At 47.7% G+C, this 18,785-nt stretch overlaps 1 protein-coding gene across 2 annotated transcripts in view; it reads right to left on the bottom strand.

Moving 5' to 3' along the window:
- The window catches only part of SLC35F6 (solute carrier family 35 member F6), a 49,601-nt gene extending 31,077 nt beyond the window's left edge, over window positions 1-18,524 (bottom strand). The window contains exons 1-2 of one of the 2 annotated variants that reach the window (XM_056563750.1): window positions 18,413-18,524; window positions 11,130-11,292 (exon numbers count right to left, since the gene is read on the bottom strand). In XM_056563750.1, coding sequence (XP_056419725.1) covers window positions 11,130-11,206 — 77 coding nt within the window. In that variant the 5' untranslated portion in view covers window positions 11,207-11,292; window positions 18,413-18,524. Of the gene's footprint in view, window positions 1-11,129; window positions 11,413-18,412 lie in introns of those variants that run through there. The other variant, XR_008890887.1, reaches the window with a different exon arrangement.
- Window positions 18,525-18,785: the final 261 nt, after the last annotated feature.

The raw sequence follows: 18,785 nt of genomic DNA, 5'->3' as shown, positions 1-18,785 counted from the left end.
TCAGGGCAGATGTTGTTACCCTTGGGGCAGATGGTAATAACCCCTTGTGTTCGTGACGACAGGGCATGGTTTATCCTTAACCACCCGAAGGTATACCGCTGGATCCTGGGCTAGGCACGGGGGCAATGAAGACACCGAAGTTATGGAAAAGGTAGCTTTACTGAGGGTAGACAGTTGTTACAGTCTATCCAGTACAGACAGGGCCCAAGGAGGTGACCAGTGACACAGAGACCTCGCAGGTTTGTTGGGACTTGTAGTAGACAGGAGAATTTAGTGCAGGATAGACAGAAGACTTGACTGACAGGACTGTGACTTTAGCTTTCTGTGCACTTGACTTGAGGCCTCAAATGTTCTGGACACACACTAAGACAACTTGACTGCATTGACTTCAGGAACAAGAGAGAGAAGCTGCACCCAGGGTTCATAAGGGAGAGACTAGCAGGGAGCCCATAGGTCACCTTTGGTTTCATCTGGTCACTAGTACCTCCTGGGGAACAATCACATGGTACATTTATTAAAGTCACAACACACAATAAAATGCATAACATATTTACATAGGGGAAAACAACTGCAGGGGGCCCTGGGGACACTGTGGGACACTGCTTGACAGGGCAGGAGAGTACGAGGAAACACCATCCCGTACTGGGCCACCACAAACTCCCCCTCTTAATTAAAGTCACCCTCGATGCCCAGTCTTGGAGGGCAGAGGACCGAAGTGCCCACGGGTGCCAATGACAGTTCCTGGCGCTTTTTTTTTTGTAAAGTCATTTCCAGGTGTAGGAAACACAGTAATGCATCCATATGCGCTCTAAACAGGTGTGGAGATCTTTGACCTCGTAATCTTCTTCACAACATTTTCCAAAAACTATATACATAACAATTGGACAAGACATATTGGACTGGGCTGCCTGAGGCTATCTATGCAATGCCTTGGCTACTGGGGTCCCTTGGTTTGATTCACTTCCCCCCAGAATGGTATACGTATCTTCTAGATTAAAGTTACAGTCACGCTTGAGTACCTCTGTCACTACATGTGTGTTGTGAGGCTATCAGGAATACCTTCTGGTCAGTAAAGTATCCATTATAGACATGGGTGGACTGGAAAATGTAAAAAGCTTCAGTCCTATCTAGACATGTTGACTGACTCATATACACATTACTGACTAAATTAGTGATAGTGTACCTACTATATTGGACTGTGTGTGATACTTAACTTTTATTTGAATGAGAGTTAATCCTTGTACCTTGCTGGGAGTTGTCCTTGGGTGGACCTTTGGGACCTATGCAACACCACTTCAGGAGAGCCTAGAACACTCACGTATTCTGGCACTCTTGGTACAGTTGGAACTATGCCTGGGTATTCCTCAACGAAATCAAGAGTTGGTACAGGGTCAGGACTGGCAGGATCCGTAGTCGCTGACTGTGGTGTTGGAGAGACTGGTGACAGAGTTGGTGCTCTGGAAACTGGCGTATAGACTGAAGCCAACCGTGACAGGACTGGAGATGGAGTAGCAATTAATGTAGGTGGAACCGACCCCAGGGTTGGTAAGACACAGAAGACCACAGGCTGACTTGGGGAAAACATAGAGAAGTCCATAGATGGATGGATCCGGTCGTCTGGAACGTACTCTCTTGCAGGTCTGACAGCTGGAGGAGATGGTGCTGGGAGCACTGGCAGATCTTCTTTTAGACACAGTTTGATTTGGTTATGATGCACAACTTGTGGCTCATACTCAGGCTTTTGCACCTCGTACACGTCAGAGTCTGGCTAGGGTATGGCTGTCACCATGTACGGTTCCATCTCCCAAATAGAGTCTAATTTATGGGTCCTTGAAGCTTTCGCAGCCACACTTTAGTGCCCAATTGAAGCAGTTTGGCATAGGCATGATGGTTGTAGTCCTGTTGCTGTCTTTGTTGAGCCTCACCCATCTTTTGGCTGACCATCTCCTTTGCTTCATGGATTATTCTCTGGTGGTCAGAGACCCATTCCAGGGAGGCTTGCGGAGAGTTATTAAACGGGGCATGACATTGACACAGCTCTTGGAAGAGTTGGGCCACGAAGGCCGTTCCATGGTCTGTTATGACAAAATCCTGGTACCCCAGGGTTTGCACCCAATGGGAGTAGAACATCTGGGCTGTCTTGGCTGTGAGATCTTTAACGGGTACAATGACTACCCATTTAAAGTAGTGATCCACCATGGTGAGAGCATAAGTGTTCCCGGACTGTGTAGGAGATAACTTGACATGGTCTAGCGCGACCAACTGGTAAAGCCTTTCACTCTGGATGGAATGGAGGGGTGCTCTGGCGTCCTTGCGCACATTCTTGGTGACATTACAGACAGCACATTCACTGCACCATTTCTCAATGCCGCTCCACTTGTAGAACCTTCAAGTGGTGCTGAGCAGCCCGCTGGCCTGAAGGGGACATATGGGGAAGAGAGGCATGCAAGGCATCTACTATCTCTACAAAACAATTTTTCATAATGTTCATCCCCAATATAAACTCAGCAGATCTCTTATCTGACACATTAGTTACAATCACTCCCTGCCCGGTAAGTACATGCTTTCCCAACTGAATGGTTGGCTCCCAGTATCCATGACTGGGGACTGGTTGCCCATTACCCACAACTACTCTGAAGTTAACATCCTCCAATTCACACAGTAAACTAGCATCCCAATGCTGATAGAAAACATTTTTAGGTATAGTAGACACTTGTGACCCTGTATCTATCAATGCCTCCAATGGTACCGTCTACTATAACTTTTACATAGGGCAGGAGGGGCAGGAGGCGACATAAGGTGAGAGTCCTGACTTAGGTCGTTCAGGGATTGGACCTGATGACTGTTTTCCTGAGGGCCGGTCCGCGACCTCAGGGTAAACACGTTTAACTCCCAACACTGCGTTTTCCAATGTCTGGATTTGTTACAATGGGTACAAAAGGGTCTTTGAGTCTCTGGGGGTCTACTAGGTGGAGGGTTGCAGGGGTTGAACTTGCGGGAAGCAGGAGCAAGGGTAGGATTTCTATGCAGGGGAGGTTCACGGTCAGGTGGAGAGGACTGGGTGGCAAGCTCCTTCACAGCCTTAGTCAACAGTTCAATGTCCGGCCTAACACTGTAAATCCGAGGTGGTGGGTAGTGGAAAAACCGGTGACACTGGGGCGGGGACTGGTGATGGTGGTGGTATAGGTCTGGCTACCGCCCCTAGTGGTTCTTGGACAGGTGGGCAAGTTCCCTCTAACTTAATCCTGGACTCAATCACTTGGATAGCCAGTCTCTTGAAAACAGGGAATTACATGTTGGGGTTTTGGACCAATAACATTCTCAGCTGGGCTTTGTGCCACTTATTATGAGCCCCATCAACAATTCTGTCCATTAACACCTTATTGCCCTGTTTGTGAGTTATACCGTCTAGTTTTTGGACAGTCTCTAGGGCATACTCTAGGGCTATGGCATACACTCTGAAGGTCTCACCTGGCTTGTGTCCCCTTTCATACAGCCGGAGACATACCTCTGACGGAGAATGTGACTCAAATACCTGGTACAGTCCTTCAAAGAGCTGCTCTACAGACGCCTTCTCGGAGGCTGGCCAGGTGCGGACTTTCTGTAACGCTGGTCCTTGTATTTGTCCTGTGAGCAGTTGCACCAGTTGATTAGGAGCGAAAGAGTAAAAGACGAAAAAACTCTGGATCCTTTCCTTGAAATCCCTCAGGGTGAAGGGGTCTCCATTGAAGGTAGGGAGCACAGGGTTCCCCATGAATACCGGTGTAGATGCTGGAACACCAGGGTTGTTGATATGGACTGCAGGCAAAACTGGCTCTTTAAAACTGTCGCTTTAAGAGGAATAAGGTGCTTTCCCCTTTGAGTAAATTGCTGAAGTGCTACAGCAGCATGGACTTGGCTAGTAGGGGTACTGTAATGGATGCTCCCCTCTATTTTTCAGGCACCCAGTATTAGTTTGTCTTGCAACCAGACTTACAGACACCAATGGGTTAATTCTGAAAGCTACCCGCACCGGAGACTTGCTGCTGATAATCGTTGGTGTTTGGAGAGTCTGCGCTGCAGTGGGTGCTTGATAGAAGACAGCGGAGCAAGGCGCAGCCACCGGAACCTCCAATATGGCTGCGCCTAGGGATTTTCCTGTTTTGGTCCGGTCGGCAAAGTCTTCCCCTGTGCAACAGAGGGCTGCTCTTTGGTTCCTCCTCGCTGTGCTGAAGAGGCATCACCGCTGGGGACTGACAGGGCGGAGCTTCGACCACTCGCACGCGCGGGAGACACCGGACCAAATGAAACCTTTCAGGTGTCAAACAACAGTGCTTCCTTCACCTCCCCCTCTCTTTCACAAGCACCACGGTTAAAAAAACTTTCATAGACAAAGTCCCGTACACTTTTCTGGCGCAAACTTTACTTGCATCGGCATGCGGTTTTTCTTGCAGACAATACTGGACACAGTTCAGACTAGGGGCATAAGGCACAAATCCGTATCCTGTTCGTGACGCCAAAAGTTGTGGTTCTTGCGGGAGTGTTTGTGGTTTAGGGCAGATGTTCTTACCCTAGGGGCAGATGGTATTAACCCCTTGTGTATGTGACGCCAGGGCGTGGTTTAGTCTTAACCCTCCGAAGATAAACCACTGGATCCTGGGCTAGGCACGGGGGCAATGAAGACACCGACGTCAAGTTACGGACAACAGTAGCTTTACTGAGGGTAGGCAGTTGTTACAGTCTATGTAGTACAGCCAGGGCCCAAGGAGGTGACCAGTGACGCAGAGACCTCACAGGTTTGCTGGGACTTGTAGTAGACAGGAGAATTTATTGCTCGCCATGCTGGATATACAGACTTGACTGACAGGACTGTGACTTTAGCTCACTTTGCACTTGACATGAGGCTGCAGGACTTGACTTGTAGCTGCAGGACTTGACTTAAAGGGGTACTCCGGCCCTGAGACATCTTATCCCCTATGCGTAATCTTGTATTCGCCACCCATCGGTTTGAGCTGCATGCTGTGGTGCCAGCTCACAAACAGACGGGTGGCGACCACGGGGCCGGAGTATCGTGACATCACTACTCCACCCCCGTGTGACATCACCCCCGCCCCCGCTATGCAAGTCTATGGGAGGGGGCGTGATGGCTCAAACAGATGGTTGGTGAATACAAGATTGCGAGGGTCCCCAGCAGCGGGACCCCCGTGGTGAGACATCTTATCCCCTATCCTTTGGATAGGGGATAAGATGTCTCAGGGCCAGAGTACCCCTTTAACCTCTTCAGGACCCATGACGTATGCATACGTCATCACACCCTGGGTCTTAAGGACCCATGACGTATGCATACGTTATGTCTTTTCCTGGTCTCACCCGGCGGAGATCGGAAGCGGATCCCTGCTGAAATCCTTCAGCAGGGATCCAGAGCAAAGGTCGAGGGGGGCCGCAAATCGCAAGGGAAATCGCCCTTGCGATCTGCGGCGATACCGGGCTGATCGGGTCTCTGGGACCCGACTGCCCGGTAATTTCGCATGATCCCGGCTGTCACAGACAGCCAGGACCATGCTAAAGCATAGGAGCGAGGTGGCCACCTCCTCCGATCCCCTGCGATTCTTCGGTTAGTTAACCGACCAATCGCAGGGGGGGGGTTACTTCCTCCCGTCCTGCCCGGCCCCTTGAAGTCCAGAGAGGACGGGAGGAAAACCGGAGGACGCGGCGGGGGACAGGGGAGTGCTCAAACTCGCAGCGGGAAAATCGCTGTAACCCCCCGCCCGTGTGACTGTACCCTAAAAACACTACACTACACTAACACAAAATAAAATAAAAAGTAAAAAACACTACATATACACATACCCCTACACAGCCCCCCTCCCTTCCCCAATAAAAATGAAAAACGTCTGGTACGCCACTGTTTTCAAAATGGAGCCTCCAGCTGTTGCAAAACAACAACTTCCAGTATTGCCGGACAGCCGTTGACTGTCCAAGCATGCTGGGAGTTTTGCAACAGCTGGAGGCACCCTGTTAGGGGTATTCTACGCCAGTGATTCCCAATGTCCACCCCTATGCAAATCCCTAATTCAGGCCTCAAATGCGCATGGCGCTCTCACTTCGGAGCCCTGTCGTATTTCAAGGCAACAGTTTAGGGTCACATATGGGGTATCGCCGTACTCGGGAGAAATTGCCTTACAAATTTTGGGGGGCTTTTTCTCCTTTCACCCCTTATGAAAAGGTGAAGTTGGGGTCTACACCAGCATGTTAGTGTAAAAAAATAAATTTTTTACACTAACATGCTGGCGTTGCCCCATACTTTTCATTTTGACAAGAGGTAAAAGGGAAAAAAGCCCCCTAAAATTTGTAATGCAACTTCTCCCGACTACGGAGATACCCCATATGTGGGCGCAAAGTGCTCTGGGGGCGCACAACAAGTCTCAGAAGGGAGAGTGCACCATGTACATTTGAGGTGATTTGCACAGGGGTGGCTGATTGTTACAGCGGTTTTGACAAACGCAAAAAAAAAACCTACATGTGACCCCATTTCGGAAACTAGGAAACTACACCCCTCATGGAATGTAATGAGGGGTGCAGTGAGAATTTACACCCCACAGGTGTCTGACAGATCTTTGGAACAGTGGGCCGTGCAAATTAAAAATTTTGTACAGCCCACTGTTCCAAAGATCTGACAGACACCAGTGGGGGGTAAATGCTCACTGTACCCCTTGTTACGTTCCTCAAGGGGTCTAGTTTCCAAAATGGTATGCCATGTGGGGGTTATTTTGCTGTTCTGGCACCATTGGGGCTTCCTAAATGCGACAAGCCCCCCCGAGCAAAATTTGCTCTCAAAAAGCCCAAAATGACTCCTTCTCTTCTGAGCATTGTAGTTCGCCCATAGTGCACTTCATGTCAACTAATGGGGTACCTCCATACTCAAAAGAGATGGGGTTACAAATTTTGGGGGGTATTTTCTTCTATTAACCCTTGCAAAAATGTGAAATTTGGGGGGTAAACACACATTTTAGTGAAAATTTTTTTTTTTTACATATGCAAAAGTCGTGAAACCCCTGTGGGGTATTAAGGCTCACTTTATTCCTTGTTACGTTCCTCAAGGGGTCTAGTTTCCAAAATGGTATGGCATGTGGGTATTTTTTGCTGTCCTGGCACCATAGGGGCTTCCTAAATGCGACATGCCCCCGAGCAAAATTTGCTCTCAAAAAGCCAAATATGACTCCTTCTTTTCTGAGCATTGTAGTTCGCCCATAGTGCACTTCATGTCAACTTATGGGGTACCTCCATACTCAAAAGAGATGGGGTTACAAATTTTGGGGGGTATTTTCTTCTATTAACCCTTGCAAAAATGTGAAATTTGGGGGGAAACACACATTTTATTGAAATTTTTTTTACATTTTTTTACATATGCAAAAGTCGTGAAACACCTGTGGGGTATTAAGGCTCACTTTATTCCTTGTTACGTTCCTCAAGGGGTCTAGTTTCCAAAATGGTATGGCATGTGTTTTTTTTTCCTGTTCTGGCACCATAGGGGCTTCCTAAATGCAACATGCCCCCCAAAAACCATTTCAGAAAAACGTACTCTCCAAAATCCCCTTGTCGCTCCTTCGCTTCTGAGCCCTCTACTGTGCCCGCCGAACACTTTACATAGACATATGAGGTATGTGCTTACTCGAGAGAAATTGGACTACAAATATAAGTATACATTTTCTCCTTTTACCCCTTGTAAAAATTTAAAAATTGGGTCTACAAGAACATGCAAGTGTAAAAAATGAAGATTGTGAATTTTCTCCTTCACTTTGCTGCTATTCCTGTGAAACACCTAAAGGGTTAAAATGCTGACTGAATGTCATTTTGAATACTTTGTGTGGTGCAGTTTTTATAATGGGGTCATTTGTGGGGTATTTCTAAGATGAAGGCCCTTCAAATCCACTTCAAACCTGAACTGGTCCCTGAAAAATTGTGATTTTGGAAATTTTGTGAAAAATTGGAAAATTGCTGCTGAACTTTGAAGCCCTCTGGTGTCTTCCAAAAGTAAAAACTTGTCAATTTTATGATGCAAATATAAAGTAAACATGTTGTATATGTGAATAAAATAAAATAATATTTGGAATATCCATTTTCATTTCAAGCAGAGAGCTTCAAAGTTAGAAAAATGCTAAATTTTCAAATTTTTCATCAAATTTTGGGATTTTTCACCAAGAAAGGATGCAAGTTACCAAAAAATTTTACGACTAAGTTAAAGTAGAATATGTCACGAAAAAACAATCTTGGAATCAGGATGATAACTAAAAGCATTCCAGAGTTATTAATGTTTAAAGTGACAGTGGTCAGATGTGCAAAAAATGGCCGGGTCCTAAGGTGTAAAATGGCTGGGTCCTTAAGGGGTTAAGTCAAGTCCTGCAGCCACAAGTCAAGTGCAAAGTGAGCTAAAGTCACAGTCCTGTCAGTCAACTCAAGTCTTCTGTCTAACCAGCGGGGCCTGCACTAAATTCTCCTGTCTAATACCTAAGGAACAAGAGAGAGAAGTGAGAGAGAAGCTCCACCCAGGGTTAATATGGGGGACACTAGCAGGGACCCATAGGTCACCTTGGGGTCAGCTGGTCACTAGTACCTCCTGGGTAACAATCACTTTTATTAAAGTCGCAACACACAATAAAATGCAAAACATGTTTACATGGGGGAAAACAACAGCAGGGGGCCCTGAGGACACTGAGGGACACTGCCTGACAGGACAGGAGAGTACGGGGAAACACCATCCCATACTGGGTCACCTCATTACTAACGTCTGGGGAACATTTTATGTCAATAAGTATTTCACCCGGTGTATTTGGACACATAGAATTCTGACTATATGGATTGTGGATGTGGGGGGTAGAATAGTAATATTAGTGCATGTTGGGGGCGCTATTATTTCTGCAACTCACTGACAATGAATAATATGACTGCAGCCACATGAGACCGACCACAAAGCCTGAGACCGTGCGGAAGACTGTGCTGAGTAAGGGCGAGACTTCCTGAGACCGTGACGTCTGACTCATCACATGACACATCGGCCCCCGATCCAGATCATCATGTGACCCACATTCTACATGAATGGGCGATTTCAAAAGTGCAAACACGGAAAAAATCACAGGAAGATGAATGAGAAAAGATTGAGAAGGAAATTGTGACGATAGATTTTGATTCTAACTTTGAAGACGTTTACATTTTATTTATCATTTCCGTTTTATAGTTTTTTATTTAATTTCATTTATTTATGTTACAAATTCTATATTTTAGTTTTGGATTTGTTTCAATTCAGTTAATATAAGAAACCAATTCTAGAGCTATGGGGGCCAAATAATGTTTAGCTCACAGAGCATTGTCTAGACTGGATACAGCTGAGAGCAGGACGAGCTATGTACAATGTATCAGTCTGGGGTCCAGGATGTTTAGCTCACAGAGCATTGTCTAGACTGGATACAATTGTATCACTTCTCAGCTGAGAGCAGGACGAACTATGTACAATGTATCAGTCTGGAGTCCAGGATGTTTAGCTCACAGAGCATTGTCTAGACTGGATACAGCTGAGAGCAGGACGAGCTATGTACAATGTATCAGTCTGGAGTCCAGGGTGTTTAGCTCACAGAGCATTGTCTAGACTGGATACAATTGTATCACTTCTCAGCTGAGAGCAGGACGAGCTATGTACAATGTATCAGTCTGGAGTCCAGGGTGTTTAGCTCACAGAGCATTACCTACGCTGATACATTGGAACAAATACTCATACCTTGGCTTTTGGGTCATGATGACTTGTAAGCCTGTAAATATTTGCTATCACTGAGCTGAGATTTTGAAAAGGATGAAGAATTAATATACAAAGTAAAGTATATAAGGAAGTGGCAGAACTTTTCATTGCTCACTGAGGAAGCTTTACTTATTGTGTTATTTCTATAGAGGGAGGAGATAAGCAGCCGCCATTCAATCATAGAGTCGCTTATCTAAGAGGAAACTGAGGACTATAATAAATATAAAATCCCTATAGTGCAGTGTTCTCCAAACTGCGACCCTCCAGAGGTTGCAAAACTACAACTCCCAGCATGCCCGGACAGCCAACGGCTGTCCGGGCATGCTGGGAGTTGTAGTTTTGCAACAGCTGGAGGCACACTGGTTTAAAAACACTGATATTTGATATGGAGTCTTTAAAGGGGTACTCCGGTAGAAAACATTTTTTTTTTTTAAATCAACTGGTGCCAGAAAGTTAAACAGATTTGTAAATGACTTCTATTAAAAAAAAATATTTACCCTTCCAGTACTTTTTAGCAGCTGTATGCTAAAGAAGAAATTTTTTTCTTTTTAAATTCATTTTTTGTCTTGTCCACAGTGCTCTCTGCTGACACCTAATGCCCGTGTCAGGAACTGTCCAGAGCAGCATAGGTTTTCTATGGGGATTTTCTCCTGCTCCGGACAGTTCCTGATACGGGCATCAGGTGTCAGCAGAGAGCACTGTGGACAAGACAACACTTTTTTTTTTAGAAAGAACAGAATTTCCTCTGTAGCATACAGCTGCTAAAAAGTGTTGGAAGGGTAAAGATTTTTTAATAGAAGTCATTTACAAATCTGTTTAACTTTCTGGCACCAGTTGATTAAAAAAAAAATGTTTTCCACCGGAGTACCCCTTTAATACAACATATTCTCGGCACTGCTGAAAGTTGTAGTTTTGCAACCTCTGGAGGGCCACAGTTTGGAGACCACTCCAATAGTGCAACGAGCCTTATAGTGAAGACTTCACCATAGATTCCGATCCGCTCTGGGTCTGCAAATCCCCAAATATTCCCCTAAATTACCCACAGGAACCAGTATCACCAGTATAAGTTAACATCTAACCAGTACTTTACGCTTGCCCATTTTTCCCGCTTCCACATCAGCTTTAATAACCGGCCTATCCCGCCGGGCGACATCGCCTCCAGATGGTCCCAGTTATTCGCTTTACCGGTCGGTGGTTTTAATGTTATGGCTGAATGGTGTATAAGCAATGATGGAGATGTAGCAGAGGCAAATGGGTTGTCGTTCCCAAATGGTGACAAACTCAGCTCTGCTACATCCGCACATACACACGGGCACTGCGGACACTACGGCGCCTTTTATCCGATGTAAACAATACGTACTTGGCTGACAGGGTATTGATGGAGCCGGTGACGAGCATCATCCCCGCCAGGATCAGCTGGTAGGAGGTCCACGCCATGTCTGCGCCGTGCCCGGGTGCCGCTGCTTCAGGTGCCAGGGGCAGCTTGTTGTGCCGACAGTATAGACAGCCTCTCTGCTTGTTTCCTGAAAGAGAGAAGAAGGAGTCATGTGACCGGCGAATCAGCTGAAGGGAGGGAGACAGAGCGAGCGTGTCACCGTGGGAAGGAGAACGAGCCAGAGCGAGCGTGCCACCCTGCGAAGGAGAACGAGCCAGAGCCAGCGTGCCACCCTGGGAAGGGGAACGAGCCAGAGCCAGCGTGCCACCCTGGGAAGGGGCACAACTAGGTGGAAAGACTCACACACACAGATAGAAAGACACACACAGAGAAGAAGATACACATAGATAGAAAGATACACACAGGTACAAAGATACACACACACATAGAAAGACTCACACAGATACAAAAATAGACACAGATACAAACACACACAGATACAAAGATACACACAGATACAAAGATAGACACAGATAGAAAGATACACACACAGATATAACTATACACACACAGAAAGATACACACAGATATAACTATACACACAGATATAACGATACACACAGATATAACGATACACACAGATATAACGATACACACAGATATAACGATACACACAGATATAACGATACACACAGATATAACGATACACACAGATATAACTATACACACAGATATAACGATACACACAGATATAACGATACACACAGATATAACGATACACACAGATATAACTATACACACAGATATAACGATACACACAGATATAACTATACACACAGATATAACGATACACACAGATATAACTATACACACAGATATAACGATACACACAGATATAACTATACACACAGATATAACTATACACACACAGATATAACGATACACACAGATATAACGATACACACAGATATAACTATACACACAGATATAACGATACACACAGATATAACTATACACACAGATATAACGATACACACAGATATAACGATACACACAGATATAACTATACACACACAGATATAACGATACACACAGATATAACGATACACACAGATATAACTATACACACAGATATAACGATACACACAGATATAACGATACACACAGATATAACGATACACACAGATATAACGATACACACAGATATAACGATACACACAGATATAACGATACACACAGATATAACTATACACACACAGAAAGATAGACACAGATACAAAGATAAACACACGGATACAAAGACACACAAAGATATAAAGACTCACAAAGATACACATTGTTACGCCGAGCGCTCCGGGTCCCCGCTCCTCCCCGGAGCGCTCGCTTCACTCTCCCCGCTGCAGCGCTCCGGTCACGTCCTCTGACCCGGGGCGCTGCGATTCCGCTGCCAGCCGGGATGCGATTCGCGATGCGGGTAGCGCCCGCTCGCGATGCGCACCCCGGCTCCCCTACCTGACTCGCTCTCCGTCTGTTCTGTCCCGGCGCGCGCGGCCCCGCTCCCTAGGGCGCGCGCGCGCCGGGTCTCTGCGATTTAAAGGGCCACTGCGCCGCTGATTGGCGCAGTGGTTCCAATTAGTGTGTTCACCTGTGCACTTCCCTATATCACCTCACTTCCCCTGCACTCCCTTGCCGGATCTTGTTGCCTTAGTGCCAGTGAAAGCGTTCCTTGTGTGTTCCTTGCCTGTGTTTCCAGACCTTCTGCCGTTGCCCCTGACTACGATCCTTGCTGCCTGCCCCGACCTTCTGCTACGTCCGACCTTGCTTCTGCCTACTCCCTTGTACCGCGCCTATCTTCAGCAGCCAGAGAGGTGAGCCGTTGCTAGTGGATACGACCTGGTCACTACCGCCGCAGCAAGACCATCCCGCTTTGCGGCGGGCTCTGGTGAAAACCAGTGGTGGCTTAGAACCGGTCCACTAGCACGGTCCACGCCAATCCCTCTCTGGCACAGAGGATCCACTATCTGCCAGCCGGCATCGTGACAGTAGATCCGGCACCGGATCCCGCTGAAGTTCCTCTGCCAGTTGTCGCTGACCTCACCACGGTGGTCGCCCAGCAGTCACAACAGATAGCGCAACAAGGCCAACAGCTGTCTCAACTGACCGTTATGCTACAACAGTTACTACCACAGCTTCAGCAGTCATCTCCGCCGCCAGCTCCTGCACCTCCTCCGCAGCGAGTGGCCGCTCCTGGGCTACGCCTATCCTTGCCGGATAAATTTGATGGGGACTCTAAGTTTTGCCGTGGCTTTCTTTCCCAATGTTCCCTGCATCTGGAGATGATGTCGGACCTGTTTCCCACTGAAAGGTCTAAGGTGGCTTTCGTAGTCAGCCTTCTGTCCGGAAAAGCCCTGTCATGGGCCACACCGCTCTGGGACCGCAATGACCCCGTCACTGCCTCTGTACACTCCTTCTTCTCGGAAATCCGAAGTGTCTTTGAGGAACCTGCCCGAGCCTCTTCTGCTGAGACTGCCCTGTTGAACCTGGTCCAGGGTAATTCTTCCGTTGGCGAGTATGCCGTACAATTCCGTACTCTTGCTTCAGAATTGTCCTGGAATAATGAGGCCCTCTGCGCGACCTTCAAAAAAGGCCTATCCAGCAACATTAAAGATGTTCTGGCCGCACGAGAAATTCCTGCTAATCTACATGAACTTATTCACCTAGCCACTCGCATTGACATGCGTTTTTACGAAAGGCGTCAGGAACTCCGCCAAGATATGGACTCTGTTCGCACGAGGCGTTTCTCCTCCTCGGCTCCTCTCTCCTCTGGTCCCCTGCAATCTGTTCCTGTGCCTTCCGCCGTGGAGGCTATGCAGGTCGACCGGTCTCGCCTGACACCTCAAGAGAGGACACGACGCCGTATGGAGAACCTCTGCCTGTACTGTGCTAGTACCGAACACTTCCTGAGGGATTGTCCTATCCGTCCTCCCCGCCTGGAAAGACGTACGCTGACTCCGCACAAAGGTGAGACAGTTCTTGATGTCTACTCTGCTTCTCCACGTCTTACAGTGCCTGTGCGGATGTCTGCCTCTGCCTTCTCCTTCCCTGCTGTGGCCTTCTTGGACTCTGGATCTGCAGGAAATTTTATTTTGGCCTCTCTCGTCAACAGGTTCAACATCCCGGTGACCAGTCTCGCCAGACCCCTCTACATCAATTGTGTAAATAATGAAAGATTGGACTGTACCATACGTTTCCGCACGGAGCCCCTTCTTATGAGCATCGGATCTCATCATGAGAGGATTGAACTTTTGGTCCTCCCCAATTGCACCTCGGAAATTCTCCTTGGACTTCCCTGGCTTCAACTTCATTCCCCAATCCTGGATTGGTCCACTGGGGAGATCAAGAGTTGGGGGTCCTCTTGTTCCAAGAACTGTCTAAAACCGGTTCCCAGTAACCCTTGCCGTAACTCTGTGGTTCCTCCAGTAACCGGTCTCCCTAAGGCCTATATGGACTTCGCGGATGTTTTCTGCAAAAAACAAGCTGAGACTCTACCTCCTCACAGGCCTTATGATTGCCCTATCGACCTCCTCCCGGGTACTACTCCACCCCGGGGCAGAATTTATCCTCTCTCTGCCCCAGAGACTCTTGCCATGTCCGAATACGTCCAGGAGAATCTAAAAAAGGGCTTTATCCGTAAATCCTCCTCTCCTGCCGGAGCCGGATTTTTCTTTGTGTCCAAAAAAGATGGCACCCTACGTCCTTGCATTGACTACCGCGGTCTTAATAAAATCACGGTTAAGAACCGCTACCCTTTACCCCTCATCTCTGAACTCTTTGATCGCCTCCAAGGTGCCCACATCTTTACTAAATTGGACTTAAGAGGCGCCTATAACCTCATCCGCATCAGAGAGGGGGACGAGTGGAAAACGGCATTTAACACCAGAGATGGACACTTTGAGTATCTGGTCATGCCCTTTGGCCTGTGCAACGCCCCTGCCGTCTTCCAAGACTTTGTCAATGAAATTTTTCGTGATCTGTTATACTCCTGTGTTGTTGTATATCTGGACGATATCCTAATTTTTTCTGCCAATCTAGAAGAACACCGCCAGCATGTCCGTATGGTTCTTCAGAGACTTCGTGACAACCAACTCTATGCCAAAATTGAGAAATGTCTGTTTGAATGCCAATCTCTTCCTTTTCTAGGATATTTGGTCTCTGGCCAGGGACTACAGATGGATCCAGACAAACTCTCTGCCGTCTTAGATTGGCCACGCCCCTCCGGACTCCGTGCTATCCAACGCTTTTTGGGGTTCGCCAATTATTACAGGCAATTTATTCCACATTTTTCTACCATTGTGGCTCCTATCGTGGCTTTAACCAAAAAAAATGCTGATCCCAAGTCCTGGCCTCCTCAAGCAGAAGACGCCTTTAAACGACTCAAGTCTGCCTTTTCTTCGGCTCCCGTCCTCTCCAGACCTGACCCTTCCAAACCCTTCCTATTGGAGGTTGATGCCTCCTCAGTGGGAGCTGGAGCTGTTCTTCTACAAAAAAATTCTTCCGGGCATGCTGTCACTTGTGGTTTTTTCTCTAGGACCTTCTCTCCAGCGGAGAGGAACTACTCCATCGGGGATCGAGAGCTTCTAGCCATTAAATTAGCACTTGAGGAATGGAGGCATCTGCTGGAGGGATCAAGTTCTCCTGTTATTATCTACACCGACCACAAGAACCTCTCCTACCTCCAGTCTGCCCAACGGCTGAATCCTCGCCAGGCCCGGTGGTCTCTGTTCTTTGCCCGATTTAATTTTGAGATTCACTTTCGTCCTGCCGATAAGAACATTAGGGCCGATGCTCTCTCTCGTTCCTCGGATGCCTCAGAAGTTGAACTCTCTCCGCAACACATCATTCCACCTGACTGCCTGATCTCCACTTCTCCTGCCTCCATCAGGCAGACTCCTCCAGGAAAGACCTTTGTTTCTCCTCGCCAACGCCTCGGAATCCTCAAATGGGGTCACTCCTCCCATCTCGCAGGTCATGTGGGTATCAAGAAATCTGTGCAACTCATCTCCCGCTTCTATTGGTGGCCGACTCTGGAGACGGATGTTGTGGACTTTGTGCGAGCCTGCACTATCTGTGCCCGGGATAAGACTCCTCGCCAGAAGCCCGCTGGTTTTCTTCATCCTCTGCCTGTCCCCGAACAGCCTTGGTCTCTGATTGGTATGGATTTCATTACTGATTTACCCCCTTCCCGTGGCAACACTGTTATTTGGGTGGTCGTTGATCGATTCTCCAAAATGGCACATTTCATCCCTCTTCCTGGTCTTCCTTCTGCGCCTCAGTTGGCTAAACAATTTTTTGTACACATTTTTCGTCTTCACGGGTTGCCTACGCAGATTGTCTCGGATAGAGGCGTCCAATTCGTGTCTAAATTCTGGAGGGCTCTCTGTAAACAACTCAAGATTAAATTAAATTTTTCTTCTGCATATCATCCCCAGTCCAATGGACAAGTAGAAAGAATTAACCAGATCTTGGGTGATTATTTGCGACATTTTGTTTCCTCCCGCCAGGATGACTGGGCAGATCTCCTCCCATGGGCCGAATTCTCGTATAACTTCAGGGTCTCTGAGTCTTCCTCCAAATCCCCATTTTTCGTGGTGTACGGCCGTCACCCTCTTCCCCCCCTCCCTACTCCCTTGCCCTCTGGTCTGCCCGCTGTGGATGAAATTTCTCGTGACCTTTCCATCATATGGAGAGAGACCCAAAATTCTCTCTTACAGGCTTCATCACGCATGAAGAAGTTCGCGGATAAGAAAAGAAGAGCTCCTCCCGTTTTTTCCCCTGGAGACAAGGTATGGCTCTCCGCTAAATATGTCCGCTTCCGTGTCCCTAGCTACAAGTTGGGACCACGCTACCTTGGTCCTTTCAAAATTTTGTGTCAAATTAATCCTGTCTCTTATAAACTTCTTCTTCCTCCTTCTCTTCGTATCCCTAATGCCTTTCACGTCTCTCTTCTCAAACCACTCATCCTCAACCGTTTTTCTCCCAAATCTGTTCCTCCCACTCCTGTTTCCGGCTCCTCGGACATCTTCTCGGTCAAAGAAATTTTAGCTGCCAAAAAGGTCAGAGGAAAAAATTTTTTTTTAGTGGACTGGGAGGGTTGTGGTCCTGAAGAGAGATCCTGGGAACCTGAGGACAACATCCTGGACAAAAGTCTGCTCCTCAGGTTCTCAGGCTCTAAGAAGAGGGGGAGACCCAAGGGGGGGGGTTTTGTTACGCCGAGCGCTCCGGGTCCCCGCTCCTCCCCGGAGCGCTCGCTTCACTCTCCCCGCTGCAGCGCTCCGGTCACGTCCTCTGACCCGGGGCGCTGCGATTCCGCTGCCAGCCGGGATGCGATTCGCGATGCGGGTAGCGCCCGCTCGCGATGCGCACCCCGGCTCCCCTACCTGACTCGCTCTCCGTCTGTTCTGTCCCGGCGCGCGCGGCCCCGCTCCCTAGGGCGCGCCGGGTCTCTGCGATTTAAAGGGCCACTGCGCCGCTGATTGGCGCAGTGGTTCCAATTAGTGTGTTCACCTGTGCACTTCCCTATATCACCTCACTTCCCCTGCACTCCCTTGCCGGATCTTGTTGCCTTAGTGCCAGTGAAAGCGTTCCTTGTGTGTTCCTTGCCTGTGTTTCCAGACCTTCTGCCGTTGCCCCTGACTACGATCCTTGCTGCCTGCCCCGACCTTCTGCTACGTCCGACCTTGCTTCTGCCTACTCCCTTGTACCGCGCCTATCTTCAGCAGCCAGAGAGGTGAGCCGTTGCTAGTGGATACGACCTGGTCACTACCGCCGCAGCAAGACCATCCCGCTTTGCGGCGGGCTCTGGTGAAAACCAGTAGTGGCTTAGAACCGGTCCACTAGCACGGTCCACGCCAATCCCTCTCTGGCACAGAGGATCCACTATCTGCCAGCCGGCATCGTGACACACATGTTCACTAACCGTCATATACAAACAACAAGAACATCACATACATTACACAGATGTAAGCAAACAGACTTAACCCTTCACACATGTACAGAATAATAATTGACACAGACTCACACACACACAGGCAAGACTCTATCACACTAACACACATTCACATACACGTGTGTGCGGACACAGACACCTAGGAGGAGATAAAGCTGGAGAGACTCACAGATGTATACAACCCGATCTCCACATACACACCTACACATTCATAACCAGAAATGCACACATAATATACACATTCATAGCCACACATACTTACACACATATATGTGGTGTCCCGGTACTGGACATGGTCCTGTACCTTGTGTTGTAAGTCCCCATAGTCAGAGTTCCTTGGTGCCGTTAGGATTCTCTCAGTGGGATAACCCTTAGTCACCTCATCAAAATGTAATTTGTTGTATATAATTAGAATATTTAATAATATAAAGGTTACTTACAGGACCTTAGGTCATGTGATCTATAGTAAATGTGTTATGCTAAAGTTAAGGACCTTTCAGGTCATGTGATTTAGTCATGTGATGTACCACAATCCTTTGTGTTAGGACTGACAGGTTTGGGGCTTTTTGGTGTCTTACGAACATGATACGGGTGTGTGCCTACAGCTGTTACCACCATTTAAAGAGTACTCCCCC

This window comes from Hyla sarda, chromosome 3 (assembly GCF_029499605.1).
Source record: "Hyla sarda isolate aHylSar1 chromosome 3, aHylSar1.hap1, whole genome shotgun sequence".
Classification (NCBI taxonomy): domain Eukaryota; kingdom Metazoa; phylum Chordata; class Amphibia; order Anura; family Hylidae; genus Hyla; species Hyla sarda.
This window is presented reverse-complemented; position numbering and strand designations above follow the sequence as displayed.